The following is a 24876-nucleotide window of genomic DNA, read 5'->3' on the forward strand; positions in this document are numbered from 1 at the left end:
ACATGGCGTCCATTGAAGGTAATCTACTACGCCCTCTCCCTGATTCCACACAGGTGGGAACTAAAAGCCTCGAAGCAAGCCGGCTAATGCAAAGTTCACACTGTTATCATGTGACCAAACTATGTTTCAAGACAAAATATTTTTTTCTCCTATGACCATTGCTCTGATCTAGTTTTAGTCATGATATTTCATTCAAATAACATGAAATGAGGTCATAAGTTTTTTGTTTATCAAAATGCTGAGTTTGATAAATACATCTCAAGGACTAACATCTGTGTGTGGAGAGTTAAGAGTTAAGAGGTATAGTCATTTCTTCCCCCATTTATAGGCACAGGGAGCTCTATCTTGCTACCAGCTGAGGACAGGCATTAAATAAGAAAATGCATTGGTTTATTTTAAGGAATTAGTTTGAAAAAGGTTAAGAAACACTGTTTTATGGCAATCTTGATCTTTTAACTCAGGCTTCGCACACAGCCACTGCTAGGGCCTCAAGAAATGTGATAAGATGATAACATGAACTTTGGTCATGTAGGGGAGGAAAATAATTTTCTATTTACCCTTCATAGTTCTTAGCTGGGACTCCCTGGGCTGATCAACAAGAGAAAAACAAACAGAAGCTTATCAGCATGTATACCTCAAGTACACATGGAAGGAAACCATGGAGAAATGAGTAAATCTCTGGAGTAGATCTCAAAGAGTTTAAGCCTCAGGCCTAATTACCATCCTTTTCTGAAGCCAAGAAAGAAGGGTGTGGAGAAAGACCCTGCTGAGACGAGATGGGCAGGAAAATCACCGTGCAACGGGTGCCTTTGTTGTGCAGAGTTGAGTCCTGCCTTCTCCACCCTTTAAGAGTGTCTAGTGATTTCCATTATGGTATAAATTTCCTTACAATAGGGCAACTCTTCAGAGTTATTCCTGAGTCTATAGTTTCTCAAAATAATCAGCTCAAAGTAATCCATATGCCAAAAAGGCATATTTTGGGTTGGTGTATTCTGGTCTCCTACGGTCATATTTTGGGGTGGTGTGTCCTTACCCCTATCAGTTACCTTTTTTTCTACATCTTTCCCATCTGCCCTTTCTCTCTTTGGGCCAATCATACTGACTCTTGCTCCAGCTGCCACCCAGGCTTAAATGCCCCTTCAAGATATCCCTCCCATTTCCACCAAAATGCTTACCCATGGAATGCTACACCACCTGTGACATACACAATCTGATTGAATCAATTCAGGCAATTACAATATGAATGAGGCTTAACTTTCCAGGAAGCATTTGTATTTTCTGAAGAGAAGTTTATTGGAGGAAGGGAATCTCCAGTTGGTGGGTGTTGCTGGGGAAATGGCTCCTAGCAACCACATGATTTCACTCCTTGCTTCCCTCATCAGTCAGTCAACAGCCATTAATATTTCTGGAGCACTGACTGTGTCAGGCACTGGTCTAGGTGCGGGGGATGCAACAGGTAAAGACAGAGTCAGCCCTGGAGGGGCCTGTACTTCAGGTGGGAAGGCAGATAATAAGTAAATAATCAAATGAATAAAGATAATTTTAGGTGATGATACCTGTGATGGAGGAGGTAAAGGAGGTACAGAATAAATGGGGAACAGGGTGGTATGTTAGCCTGTTGGTGGTGAAGGAAACCAAAAAGATGCCACTCCAAAATATACTTCTTTGGTGGTATATTTTGAGATGGCTACTCAGAGGGGCTGCAAACACAAGAATAGTCCTGCAAAGCTGTCCTTTGGGAGGCATATTTGCATCTGTAGAGGAAGTCTACATTAGTGAAGTAAACAGCAGATGCGAACAGGCTCTCTAAGGCCCCCCTCACCCGATCTTGGAAAAATTAACTCACAAGAAAAACATACTAAAAGTCTAACTAACACTTTTAAAGGGTTCACAGGGCAACTTTTACCCCAGGCTTGCTTTCTGAGGGCTGCTGTCTGCAAAGCTTCTTCTGTATAAGACAGTGTTGGCTTGTTTCGCTCTTTTCCCTCCATTCATCCACCACCTGTGATGCCTCCCCTACTCCCCAGAAGCCCCAAGCCCCTATTCTTTTTTTTTTTTTTTTTTGAGACAGGGTGTTGCTCTGTTGCCCAGGCTAGAGTACAGTGATGTCATCATGGCTCACTGCAGCCTCAAACTCCTGGGTTCAAGCAATATTCCCACCTTGGACTTCCAAAATGCTGGGATCAGAGGCCTGAGCCACTGTACCTGGCCCTTATTTTTCTTTTACCCAGTAGCCCAATGGTAGAAGGTCCTATGTAGTGACCAACTAGGGGACAGAAAGGCCCAGCCATTTCAGGATGCTCTGACAGTCACTACTTGCTCCAGAGCTCCCCACGGGCTGCCCCGGCTGGCTGGACCTGCCTGTCAGTTCAGCTTCTTCCTCTGCCCGGTCTTGCTTCTGCCCCCTTCCCCTCACCAGCATTGGTCCCTAATAAACCTCTCACACCCATTAATCCAAGGTCTGCACTCAAAAACAACTCAAAACAAATTTAAAAATTCTTCTATGTAATGGTTCTTGAACTATTTGGAGACAGCTTTCTTAGTCTTTTCTTCTCTAGGGTAGACATGCATGATTTTTCGATTTATTATCCTACTACACGACTTTTAGACCACTCTTCATTGTCTTTCAGAGAGGTCTGGCTTTTCCATATGCACCCGAAGAACTGCCAAACTTTGGTCTGACCAAAGAAGCAATTGTGTCCAAGATTGGAGTTGTTTGTGCCTTTGAACACAGCCTAATTCAATTACATTTCAGCTGTGTCACTAGTGGGTCAAGCTAAACTTGTGGTCAATGGAAACATCCAGGACTTCTTCAAACTGGAACTGCTTCCTTCCCTACTTACTCAACCTACATGCTAAGATTTACAATGATCTTGTGAAATTTTTCCTGTGGTCTCTGGCTCACGTGTCGAGCTTTGAGATCCACTCTGTCCACATTCTCTCAGTTGTGCAACGTCTGAAAATTTGTAGAGTTTTGTTCTTATTCTTTATTCAATTGGTTGAAAATATTGAATAGAATAGGCCTGGGGAAAGAATTCTATAGTTGTCTTCTTGTAAGTTTTTCTTAATCATCAGCTTTTAAAATAACGGACTGAGTGGGCAGAGGCGTGTATGTAAGGTTTTAAGCTCTGGGATATTGGCACATAAATGTGAAGATTTTGGCACAGAGCAAATAGATGAAGAGGACACGCTAGGGTGAAGAAAATTAATGAGAGAACATATCGAAACAAAGGGAAAATCACAAATGTTCTTGACAGGTTAAATAATAAGTTGGATTTATTTTGATCTGGGAGACAAGGGCAGTCATCTATAAAGCTCCTTGACCTATGTGTGCTTGTTCATGTATCTAGATATTATAAGAATGTTTCTTAAGATTCATGATCCTCTTGAGAGGCCAGTATAAATCAACATTGTTGGATGTCCATGCTCACTTTAAATTTAAAGATCTAAATTTGAAGCAAAAAGTAAGAGATAATATTTGTGGGAGACATTTTTGCCTCTGCTCTCTTAAAAACAGTGAATCATTCTCCAAGCCTTCCTTTTACTTTTGTGTAATCTAGACCTATTGGAGCTAATAAAACTCTGTGGGACTTGGGTATTTCATATGATAGCTCTTGGGCAGAACTTTTCACAGACAGTTTGTACAAACAGCTGCCAAGTGAACTAGTGGTACTAAGTCCCGATTCCACGGTTCAGTATCTTTCTCCTAAGGATACAGGTGGATAACTCATCCAATCCTTTGCTAAAAGAGAGACATACATTATAGCTAAAGTAGTTCCCCTTATCTACTAACCTAATAACTATATCAAAAACAGAATTGGGTTTAATTTGTTATAAATTTCAAATCTTTGAAGAGAGCTCATGTTGGTTTTTTAATGACCATTTCGTATTTATCTAAATGCTCATAAACCATCTGTCTCACAATTCATACCACGGGGCTGTGCATTTATGTCAGGCTCACTGGTTGTCAGAATCCATTGCTTTTCCTCCTGCATCTTCAGGCAACTCTCCTGTTTATCATTTTTTTAAATTTCTTTTTTTTCTCTCCCACTTTAAAATAATACAAACATGTTCCATAAAATTTGCAGACAGAGAAGAAATAAAAGAAAAAAAAATCTCCTTCCAATTCTAATACTCTTAATATTTTGGAGCATTAACTTCCAACATTTATCTATATATATTCCTAAAAGTATCACAATGTCATACATATATTTTTCAGTAAAATATTCATGTTATTAGATTGTCTTCTTTACCCTCCTATATTGTAGAGCTTTCTGACAGTGGTGTTCATGGGGTCACAATTATAAATACTTGCAATTTGGGATATATTTTCTTGGGTTTATAGCCCCTAAATTCAATTTGGACAGCTGGTTGTTTATATTCTTTTCTAACTGGGCTTTGGTTCCATCTTCATGATGTCTATGTTGCTTTTCTCAGTGTGAGTATAATTTTCTTTACTGAGTAAGCCAGAAGAAAACTAAAAATTAAAAAATTGAAGTCTCTCTTTGTCAGCTTTAGTCTTGTATTATGTTTAGAACCTTTGTACATAGTAAGCAGAGACATGAATTGGGCTAACCTTTTGGGAAAGCACCTAAGCAATATATATCAAGAACTTCAAACATGTTTTACCTTTTGTCAAAGTAATTCCATACCTAGCACTCTATCCTAAGAAGGTAATTTATTCAAAAATTTTGTAAAAGGATCTGAACTCTACCTTTATTCATAATGATGAAAGATAACACCTAAATATCCAAAAGTAGAGAAATGATGTAAATATGGAACATCTACATGGTGGAAGGTTATGCAGTCACTAAAAATAAAAAAAAAAAGCAAGCTTTGAAAACACAAACAATGATCTGGGAAAGTGCTTTTGATATGAAAATAAAATACAAAATTATATACTGAGTGTGATCCTGATTTTGATTTCCACATATATAAATGCTGAAAAGAAATAACTAGGTGATGATATTATAGAATTTTAATTTCTTTTCTATGTTGATTTCCCAGGTTGATTGAAATGATACTGTGTTACTTTCATAATGAGAAAAATGGAATTCCATAGGCATGAACCATCTTCCTCATGAGTCCAATTCCTCTTCCTTTCTCTTTCCATCCTGACTTCTTCTCTTTGTTGTCTTTGCTTTGTTTGCAATCGTTATCTCATCCTGAATTTAGTCAGCTGAGTTCTGGACATTTTATGGACTTGGTTTATGGTGTACTTTCAATTCGTTCCGTGTAATATTCCCCTCCTCCAACCTTTTTTTAAAAAACATGTTTTTGTTTTGTTTTGTTTTGTTTTAATCTGAGCTCATCGGACAAACTTCTTGGGGGAGTCATGTTAGTTTCTCTGGCTGCCTCCTCATTTTCTTCTCCATCAGATCATTAGCAAATGCATTTTCAGCATCTTATTCCCAGGCCCTCATCTGCTAAACCTCATTCCCTTTTAGAATCTCTAGCGGTGAGATCATATTGATCTTTTCTTTGGATTTCTCACAATATGTTTCTAAATATGTCAATGACACTTGTGTGCAAGGTCTCAGTGTTCCCTTCTTTGTATTCCAGAGTGTCACAGCCTTTTTGTCTCGAACTTGTCCTAACTAGGGACTTCATGTGAAGCAGGAAAGGGGGAGAGTTGGAGGCTGACATCAGACCCACACGCCGAGACCAGACAGAGGGCTGAGAATGTCCAGCCATCTGAGAGGCTGGCTCTGGAGCAACTGGCTGAGATTTCTGGTAATCACTGGCTGTTAGTTGGGTGACATAATGACCCAGCTGAATCTTAGAGAAGCATCCATATTATCTTCTATATAAAGATAAGTTCCTGAAGTGGGGGAGACCTACAATTATGTTGCCCGTGGGAACTAAAGCTGGATGAGCAGTACCATTATGGGATGCTCATTTAACACACATAGATTACATGCCTACTTTTGTGTGATTTTGTTTAGGAATTTCAAGTACTCAGGGGTAAAACATCTGAGGCATTTATATTAAAGGTAAGAAGAAAGCTAAAGTTCGTCAAGCACTATTTCATCTCACTGTAAGCCAGACATTTTGTAAGTGTTCTGCATGTATTCTTATTTAATCCTGACAACAACCATTTGAAGGAGATTTTAATTTTTACCCCCATTTTAGACATGAAAACTTGACCATAGAATGTGACTTGCCCAAGATGACGCAGATATTAAGAGGCAGAATCAGGACTCCAACTCAAGTATACCTTGATTAAGACCTCTGTCCTTAACCCTGATACCACACTCTGTCCATGGTGGGGGGTTTACCCTTCTTCTCTGATGGATTCACTCTATGAGGAACCAAGACACAATGCTCCTTTTTCTATTTGGTTCACATTCTCCTGCACAGACTCGACATCACAACTATATCTGGAAACTTTTCTCCAAATCCAATCCAAAACCTAAACATCTGGGTTGGCAAATCTGCCCAGCAAAATTCCCTCCAACTTCTAAGTAACGTCCTTAGCCTTTTGTTAGGACTCTGCTCTGTTAGGCCATGGTTGGGGCAGGCAAGGTGTGGAGCAGAATCCTTCCCTCTTCAGGAGAGCAGCTCAGGTTCCGGTTCATCATAGTCAGGTGTACCTGTGGCCAGTTTCATACTGTTCATTTCACAGAAGTGTCTCCCACTCACTCACACCACAGAAGGCAGTGTTGGTTTGGAGAGTGGAATGGAAGATGAGTTTCCATGGCAATATACTATGGGTTTTCTTCCTCTAATCTCTCTCTCCCTGAACTACCCTCTTGCCTCAATATGTCTTCTACACTGTTGTCAATATTCTTTCCAAAGTACAGACCTGACCTTGTTCTTCCCTTTCACTGCCTTCAAGATGAGTTCTAACTCCTGAACATGGCTTACAAGAGCCTTTGTCATCCAGTCCCTACTCCATCTCCAGCTTTGCTTCCCACTATTCCTCACCTGAAGTTATCTGCACCAGCAACATTCAACTATTGGCAGCTGTTGTGGTGCATCATGCAGTTTTGCGGCTCCTTGCTTTGGCAGCTACCTCATCCTTGCCATTACATTCTCACATGCTGGGATACATGAGTACCTTATGCTGTTTTCTATTATTATATTTGTAGCATTGTACCTCAGTGTTGGTAAACCGTGAACTCCTCATAGACAATAGTCAAGTCTCACTTGCTTCTGAAATTACACTATCAACCACAAAGTACAGCTTAGTAAGGGCTTAGTAAGTGTTTATAAAAGAATTAATGCATTAATATTAATAGAACCCAGGAGTAAATTCACAAGAGATCAAGATTTGTGTAATACAGAAAGCATAGAAAATAGTCTGACCCCGGCAAGAGAGAAAATGTACACGGTGGAGCCCTCTTAGTTGAACTTGACTTAGGTAAACATTGACATGCTGAATCAATGGGTCTTAATCCTCACTGTAATCATAGTTACCTGGATACTTTTTTAAAAAGGTCCTATTCCCAGAAATTATGTTTTAATTTTTCTAGACTAGAGCCCAGGCTTTGATATTTTTTAAAAAACAATTGAGAGATTTTAATATGCAGCCAAGATTAAGAATAACTTCTCTAGATAAAGGTAGAAATTGCAGTGTATAGAAGTTTTGTTTTTTTGTTTTTTTTTAAGGTAAAAGCTATTTACATGTAGAGGACTCCATTTATCCACACAAAGATGTCTCAGTGCTGATTTAGGCTGACTATACATTTCTAGACAGATTTAATCATGCCCACTAAGCCCTGTTACATGTTTCCATATCCACTTTGCAAATTTGTACATAGTTCCTGATCGATTTTGTTAGCATAGGAACAAAGGCACTTGTATCTTTTCACTGGAAGCTTGGATATTAGCTAGGACTCCAACCCAGAAAGAGACAACCTGAAAGCAGCTTTTTTTTTTTTTTTTTTTTTAAATCTAAACTGTTGCTAAATGTTATGGTCAAAGTCTCTGCTTGTGAAGTAAATAAGAAAGTTTTTGAACATGTGATGCAACGTGGTTTCAGGAATACAAAACCTTGAACTCTGAGTCCAGGTCTCTCTAGTATAATTTACAAATTAGGGTTAGAAAGGATATAAACTCATCAAGAATTTTAAATACAAGGGCATATGTTTCTTCTGAAACAAATATTGTTATGTATTCTTCAACCTACATATCTGTATGCCTATGTATTCCTGATCATGATTGATAAAATGTAACATACTAAGTGTGACATTAAATCCAAGCGTTGCCAGTCTTTACTGGTGAGCATAAACCTCAGCAATACAAAACAGCCACTTGATTTGCCAAAATTCCTTAGATTTTTTTCCTTAACGGTTTTTCCATTTGCTCTGCCAAATGAAACTTTGGTGGTAAGTTTAGATGTGTCTTTAAAATGTCATTTTACATCGATTATTGGCTAGCTCCTCAGTTATTATCACAGGTTAGTTTGGGGAGTGTGCGCTGAAGGACATGGAGAGGGAGACAGATCAGTCTAACAGATCAACCGCATGGTGCTAACAGTGTATCACAGACTGGAAGATGAAAAGAATTGAATGGTACAATTGTATCTCATCTCTCCTAATGGCTTTTCATTAGACCCGTGTGTGTTTTTGGAAGAGTTCTGGGAACATCTTGTACTTCTCAGACATGTTCAAGTGGCAGAGCACTCAGGACTAATAATAGTCATAATTTATTAATTGTGTAGATTGCCATCCATTATCTTTGTATTTAATTGTACAAACAAGGGAAATTTTTACCAGCCAAAGAGTAAAAATAAAAGTTATAAACACAAGCACACGTGACTCTCCACAAAACCCACAAAAGCTGTCAAACTAAGCTTGATTTAGCTGCTTCGTCGTTTTCCTCTTACTATTTTTTTGTATCATTTTTCAGAGTTCAGCAGCTGGCAAGTAGGAGTGAAGTGTCAATGATGAGAGGGAGAGTAAGAGAGGGGGGCAAACTGGAAACTGAGAAAATTCTATGCATGGCATTGATTTTTAGGGGGAATGCAAGTAAAAGCTGGGGCATAATGGGATCCAGTTTAAGAGTAGTATCTCATTTAAAGTACTCTCAAGGAAACCACAAAAAGGGCACACATTCTTTTTTCTTTCTTTTTTAGATATATTTTAATTTCAGACATACAGAAAAGTTGCAATCATAGAACAAAAAACTTCCTTATACCCGGAAACCCTTATTCAAGTTTCACCAAATGTCTCTTCCAGCTCTCATAGCAAAAGGGTTCCATTGTGTTTCCATTTCTCATGTCTCCCAGGTTCGTTTGGTCTTTCCCTGCCTTTAATGGCTTTTACCTTCTTGATAATTACAGCGCAGTCATTTTGCATAACGTCCTTCAACTTGAGTGCGTGCAATGCTTTCTTGTGACAGAACCCAGGTTTTTATGTTTTGGGCAGGAATATGGCAGACGTGATGCTGTGTTTTTCTCATTGCATCCTTGGTCGGGGGGCACATGTGCCAATCTGTCCCATTAATGGAAATATTAATTTTGATTACTTAAGATGGTGTCTTCCAGGTTCTTCCCCTATAAATTCCTTTTTTCCCTTTGTAATAATTATTTTAAGTGGAGACACATTCAAGGCTGCATGAACATCCCATTTCCCATCCCACTTGCACCCCCTAGTTTTAGCATCTGTTGATACTTCTTCAAGAATTCAATATTTCTATGGTGATTTTCAAATTGCAATTTTCTAATTCAAGCATTCCTCCTATATGAATTGCTTGGCATTCTACTGTAAGGAAGAATTTTCTTATCTTCCCATATATTTGTTAATTCATTTATTGCTATCAGTGTGGACTCATTGATTTCTATTTTATTCAATGGATTATTATCCATTACTGTTATTACTTATTTTGACACACAAATTATTACATATTTGACCAATGAGAAGCCCTTTAAATGGCTTTTCTGTCCTTTTGACATGTCTCTATCATTCTCTGATATTATTGGAGTCATTCTTCACAACATGATATTCCATCCTTACCTTCTACTTCCCCTGCCCCACTCCAAGAATCAGTCAATTTTCCAAGGAGCCCTGGGCCTTTCAGTGGTGAGCTGTATTTAGAAACCACAATCTAGGCACTGTGTGTGCTCATTGCTACTGTGTATATTGTTGCACCCAGGCTATCCTCGTGGACAGAGTCAGGAATTATATGTAAGTACAAGCATCCATACGTACACATATTCACATACCATTATATCTCTCTATATTTCTGTATCTGTCTATATATATGCAGAATTTGTACTATCTCCGTTTTCAACCCAGTACTATAGGGATCATGTGACCTTTCCTTCTTTCCATTTTGTTACATCTCTTCATCAGTGAGAACCCTGACTCCCATTATCCTTTAATATGTTTGCTTGTTTGTTCAATCCCTTGTATGTAGCTAATCTTGTGGACACTGCCAGGCTGCCAGCCTCAAACAGATCACCAGGACTGCTCCATTTGGGTCTTCCTCATGACTTTTGGACTGAATTAGGAAGGAAGGAAGGTAATAAGGAAGGAAGGAAGAAAAGAAGGAAGGAAGGAAGGGGTGCACTGTTTTTCAATTGAGGCGCAATTAAATACAGGCACAGATCTTAAACGTTTAGTTTGATGAGTGTTGAAAATTGCATGTACCCGAGTAACAACCATCTAAAATAAACTATAAAATATTCCTGTCTGTCTAGAAAGTTTCCTCATGCAGGGGAGTGCGTCCGTCAGCACACATCATTAAACCCCTCTCCCCGTCCTTTCCTCTCAATGGTGATCACTCAGTTTGCAGCTGCTGCGAAAAATACTCTTTTCTCAATTTTAACCATTTTCCCCCTCATATTTTCTTTTCCTGATGCCCAACCTATTTGGTTTCTCTCTCTCTCTTTCCCCATATATTTCAGATATTATTATATAGAACAACTTGGCTACTCTTTGAAAATTTTTTTTTTCTCACAAAAGCCTTATGCAAAGAACGTGACCCCTCTCGACTTCATTAGTTTTCTTTCTTCTCCATCCATCAAGGGAATTCTCCACGATAAAGCAGAATCTGGGAGTTATCCAGCTAACAAGAATCCTTCCCCTTAGAAGGACTAAAGTAGAAGGACCACCGTTCTTTTACATTAATGGCAGTACACTTTTCTTCTTATCATGGAACACAATGTTCACTAGGAGCATAGTTTAAGAATCACTGCCTGACATGAAGATATTTCAAGCGTATGTGTCCCAAGGAACTTTAGACCTGTGGATATAAACCAAGACCACCCAAATGAGAATAAGCATATAAATAAATATGAGGATATTTATTCAGAGCCTGCTATAGCAAAGGAGTCAGCTGTCATCACTTGTGTTTGGCAGAAACTCAAAATCAGGCAGAGGAGTAGGAAAGCTTTATAATAGAAAAAAGAGAAGGCTTCAAGTATGCTCTGATTTATTTTTGGTGTGGGGAAGATGGAGGGAGGCTAACTAGAAGTGGAGCATTCATGTGATTGGTTAGAGAAACATATTTGGCTTTCTCTGATTGGTCCTAAGTTGAGCCAATTGCTACAGAGGTTGTGGTTTGGCTTCCCAGACTGGTTGCTACAGAGTTTGTGGGTCAGAGTTCTATAATATTTTCATATATGTCCTGGCCATTGTCCATTTGTATGTTCATTCTCTTAGGGCAAATGACATATGAGAGAAGTATGGAATCAAGGATGGTCCCCTCTGAACCCTCCCAAGTAACATCATCAATGTTGGCTCATTCTCTCTTCCTACTCAACTTCTTTTCTTCATTGAGTCTCAACCTGTCATTTCATATCAACTTTCCAATTCCTGAACAGAGACAGAAATCTGTATAGACAGATCCAAGATGTATTAAGAATGGATAAGCGGGACTTTGCATTGATTGGACATGAGAGGAGACTGAGAAATCAAGGACAGCTCTAAGATCATAACTGGAGCTGCCAGAGGATCTTGTTAATAACTAGAAATGAAAGGGGCATCAGAAAGAAATAGTCATTTTGTGAGAGAAGATGTTGAGCTAAGGATTTTTTGTTTTGTTTGTTTTGTTTGTTTGTTTGTTTGAGACAAGGTCTTGCCCTATTTCCCAGCCTGGAGTGCAGTGGCATCATCGTAGCTCACTGCAACCTCAAACTCCCAGGCTCAACTGATCCTCCTGCCTCAATCTTTCAAGTAAAGTATCTGGGACTACAGGTGCATGCCACTGAGCCTGGCCAATTAAAAAAAAAGGTTTTTGTTTTTTTTTTTTGTAGAGACAAGGTCTGGCTACATTGCCCAGGCTGGTCTCGAACCCCTGGCCTCAAGCAATCCTCCAGTCTCGGCCTCTCAAAGTGAGAATCACAGGAGTGAGCCACTGCGACCTGCCACTGAGCTAAGCTTTTAGGGCATTAAATTTGTAGGTGCCTTCTTGAAGATGTTCTTTAGAATCATACATCTGAAAACATAATTTTAGAGATGTGGAGACTGAGACAAGAGAGTAGGTGATTGTTCTAAGTCTATATGACAAGACTGTGGGTTGAAACAGGAGCTTCAAACTTGTGGTGCTTCATCTACGACATACACAAATAAAAGATGGAGAATGAGAGGTCTGGGCAATCCGGAAATCACCAAGATTCTGTCAGAGGCAATAACAGAGTGTTTTGTGCCGTTAACAAAAATGCCATGAGGACAGAAACCATCTCCCCAAAATTTCACAACAGACCTACAAAAGTGAAGAGTAAATGATTAAAGAATGTAGGTCTCAGAGTTCTTTTCGAATCATGATACTTTATCTTTTATTTACAAAGATAAAAGTACACCAAAAAAATGGTTAATGTTTAAGCACTTTTATGTTTGCATCTCTCTTTTTAGTAGAGGAAAACCACTTTGGTAGTGCCAGTGTGAATCATCCACAATGATTTCTCCAGTCCTCATCTTGTTCTTGAGTTTTCTCTGCCACGCTGCTATTGCAGGACGGAGTAAGTATTTTTTGAGTTTGAAGAATAATTGATATATCCAACCCTTTCATATATGTCAGGGGTCTGTAAAGATAACTTTAAATTCTCTTTCGAGTGGATGCTGGAGAGACTGGATTGATGCTTATTCTTTAATATGGCCATGCTTAAAGCTCCTCCGTAAGACATTTAGCTGACTTAAGCCTCAGTGTACTGACCCATAAGATGGGGATAATAATAGTATTTCAAATAGTTGCTGAGATTTGATGAGATATTGCATATGAAGTATTGGTATGGAACTTGGTATACTTATTATTGGTAACATTACGTGTTTTCATTTATGTGCTCGCTGAACTTAAAAATGCAAATAGAGATTTCTTAACTGTCTGCTTTGTACTATGTTTCAGCCTGTCCCAAGCCAGATGACTTACCGTTTTCCACAGTTGTTCCATTAAAAACAGCCTATGACCCAGGGGAGCAGATAGTGTACTCCTGCAAGCCGGGCTATGTGTCCCGGGGTGGGATGAGACGGTTTACCTGCCCTCTCACAGGGATGTGGCCCATCAACACTCTGAAATGTACACGTAAGTCAGCACCTTCTCTCACATTCTCTCCCCTCATTGGGATTCCGGACGTTTCGAGGAGATAACATACCTTGTTGTGCCTATAGTGTAGAGGGCCAGAGAGGCTGCAGAGGGAAGAGCTGGGGAGAAACGAGAGGCACTGGGGGTTTCTCCATGGGTGCAGAGAGTAAGGGCAATTGATGCTACTTAGAGAAGAGGAGAAGATCATAGCCTGGAATTAGGGGAGGTTGAAAAAAGAGAGCTGGGGTGATAAGAGGAGAGCAAAACATTATAGAAGTTGAGAGAGCAGTGGAGGAGAACATTATGTTAAGAGAAATAAGCCAAACACAGAAGGACAAATCTTGTATGTGGGAGCTAAATATTAAAAACAATCGATCTCATGGAAACAGAGAGTAGAATGATGGTTACCAGAGGCTGGAAGAGGGAGGGGGGAATAAAGTGGGGATGGTTAATGGGTACAAAAATATAGTTAGATAGTTAGATAGAATGAACAATATTTGATAGCACAACAGAGTGACTATAATCAACAATAAGTTAGGGTATACTTTTCAAATAACGAAAAGAGTGTAATTGCAATGTTCATAACACAAAGAAATGATAAATGCCTGAGGTGATGGATACCCCAATTACCCTGATTTGATTAAATCACATTGTATGCCTATATCAAAACATCACACGTACCCTATAAAGATATACAACTATTATGTACCCATAATAACTAAACATTTAAAAAAATGTAAATAAAAAAATAAAAAAAGAGTGGTGGAGATACTCTGAAATATAAACTGACGCCAAAGAGATACTTGGAAAAACAAAACTTGGGGAATCATATCTTTGGACTTTGCCTCAAATGAAAGCAGAGTGAAACAAATATAAATTTCATCTAAATTATGTGTATTTTATACATTATATTTATAATAAAATATAAATAAATAAATTAATATAATACAAATCATATATATATGTCACTATGGGATTATGGTAAGTGGTTGCTTTATTTATTCCTTAGAACATGATTCTATGAGATCATGCTAGCATTACTTTTTACAGTCAAATATTGAGCAATCAACCAGATTGTGTTTCTGGCAATTATATGTAGAAGTTAAGCAGTAAAAATAGGTTTATGGGCTTATCTGAGCTCTGGTTATTTTGGTTATATGGACATGACCTTTGTCAAAATTATACATGTTCATACAAGTTGATTTTACTTTTTTTAATTTAAAAAGACTAAACATAATTTTTAGTAAAAAATCATAACATCGTTAGTAAAAATTTTTCTTTAAATCAGACATAACTCTGGAACACTGTTTCATTTTTTGTTATTTTTCCATGTTTATATTTTTGCATCATTGCAGAGATTATGTACAATTTTGTATTTTTCTATTTTCATCAGCATATCATAAAAATTGACTATGCCTCCATAATCTTCATAATTTATATTTTTATTGGCTGCATAATAATTCAATTATTGATTTACCATGGTTAATTAAAACAGTCCTCTGATAGTGAACACTTAGATTGTCCAAATTTTATTATTAACAGTAACAGTGTAATGAACACCTTGGTGCATGTATCATTCATCTTATTTTGAATTGCTTTCTTAGAACTGTTACTAGTAGAGTTATTGGATCAAAGGATGGAAACAAGTTTATACTTTTTAATTTTAATTAAAAATTTCATAAATAGAAATTGACTTTTTTTAAAAAATCTTTAAATCACAGCCAGAGTCTGCCCTTTTGCTGGAATCTTAGAAAATGGAGCAGTACGCTATACCACTTTCGAATATCCCAACGCAATCAGTTTTACTTGTAACCCCGGGTAAGTAAACCACTACTAAACAGCTAACAGAGCACATTTCTGTGCCCTTACTTTAAATGTCAACACTGGTCCATATTTTGTTTCTAGCCTTTAGGTTGGACTTGCTGAATACAAATCAATTTTAGTCTTCCTTTTAATGAATACTACAGTGGTGTTGAGGGTGGAGTAAGAAGTGGAGAATACAACAACTAATGAATTATGAAGTCACCATTATATCTAATTTTTCTGCTCCTGATTAATTACTTATCTGAGGAGGTACATCGAAATGATTGAACCTGGATGATAATTCTTTGTAATCTCTGGGCCAAATCTTGGCATGGGGTGATTTAGAAATAAGACTTGGGCTTTAGTTATGAGGCTAATTTGACGGGCCAACCTCATAGTCTCTAGAAGAGAATTCTACGGAGCAGGCTGGGAGTGTGATGATGTAGAGCACAGGTCACTTAACGCAGGACAGCAGCCCATGGAAAGAAAGCACTCGTGGCTAAGCTGCCTTATGAGCAAAGGGAACCCTGTGACTTCGTCAGTAGCACATTGGCTATGCATTAGGGCAAATTTTTATTGAGGATTCTCGTTTGGGATTGGAGATTAAGAAATACTGCATGTGAAAGAGAAATACAGTCCTTTCATCTAAAACACCAATTTATGTGTGGGTCTAGTAAATAAATGGCCTTGGAAGACCTTCAAAGACAGAATGTGACTTTTCATTGGAAATAGATTGCATTGCTTTTATACATTCGTGTCAGTAGGCTCTAAGAAAATGGATAGTAGATATGACTCCCTTTGATTCACTTTTGTCATCCTGAAAAAGAGACGGTTCTTTGTCTTATGCAGTTAACTTGGCCAACTAGTTGGAGATGAGGGATGTAGGGGTATGGCTCCTGCACTCACCACTTACAGAATGCTCTAGTGACTCTCTTGCAGTGTTGGCTAGGGAATTTCTTGGGCCCTAGATGAGTGCTAAGATCTTCAGGAAAAACTAGGTGTGGAGGTGTGGGCCGGTAGTCCCAGCTACTTGGGAGGCTGAGGCAGGAGGATCACTTGAACCTGAGAAGTCTGAGATAAGCCCAGGCAACATAGCCAGACCTTGTCTCTAAAATAAACAAACAAACCAAAAAACCTCAAGAAAACAGCATTATAAGATGGAAAAGAAGTCAATAGTATTAATATGAAGCAATACTCAATAGAGAAGACATTTGAGATGCTAGTGAGGATTATTTTACTGCCTGATAGATTACATTTTCCTTTTGTAGGTTTTATCTGAATGGAACTAAATCTGCTACGTGCACTGAGGAAGGAACATGGAGTCAGGAGCTTCCTGTCTGTGCTCGTGAGTCTATGGGTCTCAGTTATGGGAAGGGTTTGCCCAGAACTTTCCTGGTTTTAGCACTGAAAGTCCAATACCCTGGAAACTCCTCAGCCCCAGAGGCCCCTCAGTCCTGGCTCAATGAGATGGTTGTTCATCCTTATGGGGAATGTTCATCCTGATAGCATCCTGCTCTGAAGGATGAAACAATCACTTTGGAATGACAGAAAGGGACTATTTTACTCATGGACGCATTTTGTACCTTTTATCTGGTAGTAATCACTTCACTCAAGCCAGTAATTTCTGGATTTGTCAACTCCAATGCTGTCACAGTGCTTTGGCAGGCACTTAGATATGTGTGGCATTGGTCTGCTGGGGACTGTCACCGTTTGACTTGGAGAACTTTTGCAAACAGTGAGATCAAACATCTTCCACTCTGGAACCTCATTCATTCATTCATTCATTCACGTATTCAATGAATACGAATTGAGGATCCAATACATGCCAGATCCTGTTCTCAGCACCGATGCTACAAGGCCAAAGGACACAGCTCGGCCTTCATGGAGTAAGTCTAGTAATGTGACCTTCAGCGTAGGATGAGAGCCCACGGAAGGGCCTTGCATCCCTGGAGCTGGTTGAGATTCCTCCCGAAGGCACTGCTGGTTTTCGAGGTGACGCTCAGCCAAGCAGTCAGAGTCATCTGTGGGCTTTATTGATCCAGAGAGGGGCAACCTTATGTTCCCTAACTTGTGATTCTGTAAGTCCAGTCTTTGACCAGGAGACCCAGGTGTTCCAATAATAGCTACGGTTCTTCAATGTTTCAGTGAGGTCTGTCCCGGCAAAAGCAAGAGGAAAGTAAAGCAATTACAAATAAATACTAGGTTAACAAAAACCGAACAACAACAACAAAAAGCTTTTTCTGGATAAATTAAGTAGAGTTTTTTTCTCAGCAGTAGGAATCACCATGGTTTCTATAGTACTCTTTATAAGCAGATTTATACCAATTATGTAAATTCACTTTCTTTTTAGTTATAAGCTGAAAGGCTACGTTTGTTTCAGTCTAATCTAAATCAGCCTTTCTCTTACTTTACTGTACATGTGAATCACCTGGGCATCTTGTTAAAATGTAGATTCTGACTCACACACCTGTGGTGAGGTCTGAGCTTCTGCATTTCCAGACAGCTCCCAGGCAGTGCCCATGCTGCTAGCCCATGCACCACACTTAGAGCAGTAAGAGTCTAGATAATTCAAGCTGAATCACATTTTGGTCCGCACTATGTTCTATGATGTTAGTATAACTTTCTCTGAACTTGTTGAAACTCCTTATTACTCAGGTCAGGGCGACAAGCTAGGACCATATCTCTGGGTCCTTAAAGCTACTTGTATAAGTTCCATACACACAGAGTCCCAAACCAGGAGGTATTCAATAGGAAAAAACAAACTGAACTTGTAATGGAACTTAAATTCACAACTCTGTGTCACGTTGCTGCCACCAGCCCATATTTCAGGATGGTCCCTCAGCAATGTCCTCCTCCAATTCTGCCTTTAGGAGCATCTTCCAAGGTAGCATGTGGATCAAAGATTGATGGAAACCTAACCATTGTGTTATTATAAAAGACAAAGTAGCTGTGGCAAGACTTAAATTTACTTCTTTTTTAGTATTTTGACTCGCTTGGATATCTGATTTGAGGATTGTATTTTCTTAACTGGAAACCGCAGTTGACTGTTTTCACCCTAGCATTTGATCATATTTTGCATTTTTTCAAGTTTATCTTTAGTGTTTTCTTTCTTTCTGGAAAGAGTATATTTAAAAGCCTCAATTATTTTCATAGAAATGATAGTTCTTTCTTTTTCCAGCCATAACCTGCCCTCCACCACCTGTGCCTAATTTTGCAACACTTAGTGTTTATAAGCCATCAGCTGGAAACAACTCCCTCTATAGGGACACAGCAGTCCTCGAATGTTTGCCACATCACGCGATGTTTGGAAATAACACAATTACCTGCACAGCATATGGAAATTGGACTGAATTACCAGAATGCAGGGGTAAGTGCAATGATAAGGCAAAGTAATTACGGTAGTGTTGAATCTCGTGTTTGTAAAGTATTGAAAAGTCCAGCTGTTGTGGAGTGTTTCCAATTACCTCATGCAACAAATGTTTATTGATCATCTCCCGTGTGCCAGGCAGTGTGCTAGGCACTGGGGATGCTAGATGAATGAGACCTGGCTTCTAACCTGAGGGAATTATATATAATGCAATTATATGTCTGGAGCTACCTAGGAAAGCTTCCCAGAGGCAGAGACCCTTGAAATGGGCCTTGGGGGAAGAGTGGAGAATGAGGGGAAGACACGCCACCCAGGGGCACAGCATGTGCTAAGTCAGGGAGGCATGAAGGGGCAGGATGTACCCACAGACAGCTGAATATTCTGGTGAGGCTGGTGAAGAGGTGCCTGGGTTAAATTGGGGAGTCTTAGGAGATGAAGGTAAAAACTGTGTTGCAGTCTGATTGTCCTAAGTCTTTATGACCTTTACCTAAATTTAAGAATCACAGAAATATTTGATTTAAAAAAATTATAAAAATTCTTCCTCCTTTAGCTTGATCTGTCATTGCTCTTTGAATCTGTCAGCTGCAAAACAAGTAGACAAATTGTAGAGTTTATCATGCACATAGAAGACATTCTAAGGACTATTAACTTCTCCAGTGGTAGCTACTACATATATGTATAGAATGATTCAAAACATAGTGGTTTTTAGGCTGCAGCAACTACCAGTAACAATAGTAACTAGCACCTTTGGAGGCACTTACCTATGGGCCAGGCACCGGTCTCCTGCTACATAGTGTCATCTGATTTAATTCTCCCAAGTCCTAAGCAGTAGATTCTCTTTATCAACCCTTCACCTGGATGTATCAATTGTTGATATGTTGTGACATCTTCTCCCTCTCTGTTTCTCCATAGATAGATCATTTTTTTTTTGGTGAATCATCCTAAGATAAGTTGTATATGTCATGACACTTATCCAGAAATACTTCGGCATAAATGTACTAAGAACAAGGACATTCTATATTATTATTGTACCTAAGCCATTTAATGTGTTTTGAATTATTAACAATAATAATTTAAACAATTATAATATAAGTAATTAACAATATATCATGCAACATTTATTTCAGATGCAAATTTTTCTAATTGACCCAGAAGTATCCTTTATACATGTGTTTTGTTTTATGAAGGATCTAACCAAGAATCACTTTTATTTAGTTGTCATGTCTCTTTGGTCTTCTCTGCCTCTTTTGTCTTTCCTTGACATTTTTGAAGAGTACAGGGTAGTGGTTTTATACATTGTCTCATAATTTGAATTTGGTTGATTACTTACTCATGATTAGATTCAGGTTAAATATTTTTGTTACAAATACATTCCATGGCAGGGTGTTGTGGCTCATGCCTATAATCCTAGCCCTTTGGGAGGTTGAGGCAGGAGGATCATTTGAGCCCAGGAGTTTCAGGTTGCAATGAGCTATGGTGATGGCACTGCATTGTAGCCTGGGCAACAGAGCAAGATCCTGTCTCAAAAAAAAAAAAAGATACATTCTGTCACATCATATCAGGAGGCACATATGTCTTCTTGGTAAAGGCACCTCTTTTCCTTTGGAATTATTAAGCAGCCTGGGAGGGGTACTTTGAACCCATATGAATATCCACTCTCTAGTAGTCATTGTGGAATCCACTGACTCTATCAATTATGACATTGGTAGTTGCAAAATGGTGCTTTCTACCTTTCTTTTAACATCTTTTTGCTGGCTTTCCTCTATACAGAAGAGCCTTCTCTCCAACCACTAAGTTTTTTCAGTATTTTTGTAGATTCATGGATTCTTTTTTATTCAGTGTGTGGCAGAGCTAAAATTGAGCCAAGCAGTCCAACTCTGGAGCTCTTAACTACCTCATTAAAGTACTTACTAAGAACATTGTGCTCCTGGCTGCAGCCTTGCTTTCTTGTATTGCGGTAGATAAGGACATGGGTTTGGGGCTCTACTGATGAGGCTCTCAAGGAGGCCAGGAAGCAGCACTCTGTTTCTCTGACATATTTCATGCTGGCTTCTTGCATAGTCTGAAGACAATAATAACAATTAGGTTTACTATTTTAAAACCAAAGAATGTTGTGCTAAGTGTGCATGGGCGGGGGGTACAGTCTGTGTTTTAATTTCATGGTTTGTTGCTTGCAAGAGACAGACTTTGTTTTTCTTCTTTCAAACCCACCATCTTAGACTGTGTGGAGATGAAATTATCAATATATAATACCTTATGTTTATATGTGAAAGCCTGAAGAACTCGGTAGAGTATCATTAATTTACTTTCAAAATGTTGTTCTTTGTAAATGTCCAGAGTGCCATGAATATAAGAGAAGGGGGACAGAATTAAGCACAAGGTACATAGAAATTGCATTCAGTCATAGGAACACCCAATGATTCAATGGTGTGTTGGAGACAAGAACATAACCATTCCATAACGGCTGGCCAGCACTACTATTTATTATTAATATGTCTTATTGAATAAACTTTTTAGAAGTAAAATGCCCGTTCCCGACAAGACCAGACAATGGATTTGTGAACTATCCTGCAAAACAAGCACTTTATTACAAGGACAAAGCCACATATGGTTGCCATGAAACATACGCCCTGGATGGCCCAGAAGAAGTAGAATGCACCAAACAGGGAGACTGGTCTGCACGCCCGAGCTGTAAAGGTATGCAAACGTAGTTGAGGTCCTACAAGGTCTCTGAATTGACCCAGCAGATCACCTCTACTTGCCATTTTCTTGTTGCAATCACTTTCCACTTGTTGCTCAGACATGCTTCATAGCTATTGGCACGTGAAAGACTTTAGGACTCAGATGTACATGGAGAAGCCTCATGCTTAGGAAGCTTCCTTGATATTAAACTGCATGAAATAAGCAGATCCTTCATAAGCATTGATAGTATTGTATAATAGAAGATCAGGTGGGCTTTCTATATTTGCTTTGAAGTCTTTGTCTATTATGAGCATCCTAATTTTGCTCTGTCTAGCCAAGGTTTGTCTTTTTGCAAAAACCAACCACACATTCAAGCTAGTTCAAGCAAATGGGGGGTTATTATATAAAGGCAACAGGCAATCATACAGGTACTGAAGATAATGAAATGAAATGCAACTCCTGAGGACTGGAACTGAAAGTCAGAAACCATTGCTACTCTTTCCGTATCTCAATGGCCTCTCCCATCTCTGAATCTCTCTGTTTACTCATCTTGAACATGGCTTGACTCTATGCCAGGTCTTCTCAGCTAAAGGATTCGTCACCAGTTGGCACCTTTTCCCTGAATGCTGGTTCCTTTTGAGTTAGGTATCTACCCTTAATCCGTAAGTGTCATGCTTATGCAAAGAACAACAATCTAGCATTGTAACTCTGCTCAGGTTGCTATGGGCTAGACAGTTTAAGTAGAAAGAGGAAATTTGGCAGAGTAGGCAAAATAATGAATGACTGGCATCTTAGGTTGGAGTCTCCTAGAAGCAGAGCCTGAGACAGGGATTCGAGTACAACTCATTTATTGAGTGTCTTAGGAGAAAGAGAGTAAGACAGGTAGGATAGGGTAGGGCCTTGGTTCTCAAACTTCACTCTGCATCAGTGTCACCTGGAGGGCTTGTTTAAACACAAGATTTTGGGGGCTTCACCCTCAGAGTTTCTGATTCAGTCGATCTGGGATAGGACTGAGAATTTACATTTCTGCCAAGTTCCCAGGAGATGTTGCTGCTGCTGACCCAGGGACTATGTTTTGAACAAGGCTGTGGTCTCGGCTGAAGTCCAGCTTCTGTTTGATCCCACTGGGAGCTTTGGAGCATGAATTCTACCCTGGAGTTAATTCCACCAAGAGGCAAGGGGAGCTGTTTTTCATATCCCCTCGTCAGCCAGTCACTGGCTATGAGCTGCTCTCCCTTCCCTGACCCTGGGGGTGGTGGTGGGGATGGTTTGCATATAACTTCCTGGGAGAGGTGTCTCCCCTGCTGCTGAGGGCAATTTTTCAGAGAAAGGAGCATCTGTGAGCTCACAGTGGCTGGCTAATGGATGGCTACAGCAGCTCAGGAAATTGGATCTGAGTGGGGCAGTGCCGGCTGACATGAATGCAATATCTGGTAGGAGTTCTTTTTCACCAAAGCTGAGAATCTGATGCTTCTGTTCTGACTTTCTTATGTGGCTAGTGCAGGGGAAGAAAAGGACATCTTAGAAGCCGTGAGTAATGGTTCTATTGGTAGAGAAGTGCTATTGGCCATCATATTGACATTACTCACCCTGTACATCCCTGGATTCTTCTCGTCTTGAACAATTTGTCTATGTGTACACATCTACTGGTTCAAATGCTATATTCTCTTTAAGAAATATTTACTGAACTCTTAAGTCTTGACTACAAATATTCTCTCTTTCAGCATCTTGTAAATTATCTGTGAAAAAAGCCACTGTGATATACCAAGGAGAGAGAGTAAAGCTCCAGGAAAAATTTAAGAATGGAATGCTGCATGGTGACAAAGTTTCTTTCTTCTGCAAAAATAAGGAAAAGAAGTGTAGCTATACAGAGGATGCTCAGTGTATAGACGGCACCATTGAAATCCCCAAATGCTTCAAGGGTAAGTCTATTAACACACTGGAACTTCTAGCTAGGACTCCCCCTTGCCCTTCACCATAATCAGCACTTTTGTTACATAATGATGGTCAGAAACCCTATCATTTTGGCCACTGGATTTTTAAAAAGAGGAGTGATAGGGAGAAAAAAACAGATGAAGCAGTGAGCTGTGTATAGTGTCTCCACTTGCATTTTCCTTTCCAATTCTTTTCCTTAAAACTCAGGGCTATGGTTTTAGTCAATGATTGTTGAGGTGAATTATGCCACCTTGTATAATTCCAAGTTAAGCTCGAATAGTAACACTGAGCTGAATAATAAAATAATAAAAACACTTACTACTTCTTTGTCCCAAACTATAAAGAACTCTCCCCAAATCACAAGGCAACTCATGGTAATGGTAATTGGTCTATAGATTGTCTAACATTTTTTCCCTTACTTCAGCAATTCCCAGAGTTTGAAAAGTGTCTATTAAAGCAAAGTATTCATTAGAGCAAAATATTTTAAGGAAGATGGTACTATGTTTGTGTGAAATAAAGGAATGTATAATGGCCAGCATTTAGAGCTGCTAATGTTTTACGATTTCAGGCTTAGGGTTTAAATGTCTTTGTTGCTAGGAAGGAAGAACTCGCCAGAGGCTGAAGCTGTGGTTGGGTCTAGGTTTAGAAATGCTCCAAATATGTTGACAACCCTGTATCAACAGCTCGGGGAAGATATTTGGGGGCAGATAAAGCTAAGAAAAGAGGGTTCTGAGAAGTGTCCAGTTAGCAGAAAGAGAAGGGAATTGTAACTGATCAATAATAACCACTTCATGGGGTTGGTTTGATTACTAGAAATATTAGAAATATGCCTGACATGCAGTGCTGAATCCATGACATCCTAATTTTTAACTACAAACAGTTAGAAATGCACTGAATAAATTGTTATTGTTCAAAAGATAGCAGAGCCCTGGTGAAATGTTTAGTACAAAAATTGACAAAAGTACAATAAGCCTCGTACAAATCAGTAGAAAAAAATATTAGAAGAGGGTATTTTTTTAAAAAATCAGAGCTTTGTTGATGTGTTTCTTCAGGCTATTCTCCCTTATGGGCTCCACACAGGTGCAGCACTGCCAGTGCATTGGAGAATAAATAAGAGTTCATATAGTTTTTTTAATCTTTTAATCTTGACTGTCAGACTTATATAGAACCTTTTGTTTTTTTCTCTTGGAGACAAGTGTCTTAGCATTTCCCTTATCTTTTCTCCTATCACTTAAACCTCCCACTAAATGGTTTCATGCATATAATTAAATGTATTCTATGCATCTGTAAAATGTATTTGATTTGGCTTAGCTATGTAACAAATTTAAGAAATGATTGTTTGTCTTAGAATTGCTTATCTTTTTCTCCCCCAACAGAACACAGTTCTTTGGCTTTCTGGAAAACTGATGCATCAGATGTAAAGCCATGCTAAATGTGGTTTTCGGATCCAAAATTAAATGTCTTGTTTGTTCAAGGAACCTAATGGAAGTGGAAAAATAAAGTTACTGAATTTACTGCCTCAACCATTGCAGCCTTACTGCTTATCGTAGTTTACTTCTAGTTATGTCATCTAGTTAAAACACACAAATATTTGGATCGTCATAATGGCCACATCAATGGCT

General features: G+C 39.0%; 1 protein-coding gene across 1 annotated transcript; it reads left to right on the forward strand.

Moving 5' to 3' along the window:
* The first annotated feature begins 12774 nt into the window (after positions 1 to 12774).
* APOH (apolipoprotein H) lies at positions 12775 to 24777 on the forward strand. The gene is made up of 8 exons (XM_045527158.1): positions 12775 to 12907; positions 13291 to 13467; positions 15189 to 15285; positions 16539 to 16615; positions 18449 to 18637; positions 21155 to 21334; positions 23044 to 23241; positions 24631 to 24777. Exons 1-8 carry the CDS (start codon positions 12844 to 12846, stop codon positions 24684 to 24686), a joined length of 1038 nt encoding a protein of 345 aa, XP_045383114.1. The 5' UTR covers positions 12775 to 12843; the 3' UTR covers positions 24687 to 24777.
* The last annotated feature ends 99 nt before the right edge of the window (positions 24778 to 24876 follow it).

The sequence above is a fragment of the Lemur catta genome, chromosome 15, assembly GCF_020740605.2.
Source record: "Lemur catta isolate mLemCat1 chromosome 15, mLemCat1.pri, whole genome shotgun sequence".
NCBI classification, from domain to species: Eukaryota; Metazoa; Chordata; class Mammalia; order Primates; family Lemuridae; genus Lemur; species Lemur catta.

Excerpts from the sequence above, each read along its gene's own strand:
- APOH (XM_045527158.1), top strand. The coding sequence starts at position 12,844 with ATGATTTCTCCAGTCCTCATCTTGTTCTTGAGTTTTCTCTGCCACGCT. Across the intron at positions 13,468-15,188 it reads CAACACTCTGAAATGTACAC|CCAGAGTCTGCCCTTTTGCT; the intron begins GTAAGTCAGCAC and ends TTTAAATCACAG. Across the intron at positions 16,616-18,448 it reads GGAGCTTCCTGTCTGTGCTC|CCATAACCTGCCCTCCACCA; the intron begins GTGAGTCTATGG and ends TTCTTTTTCCAG.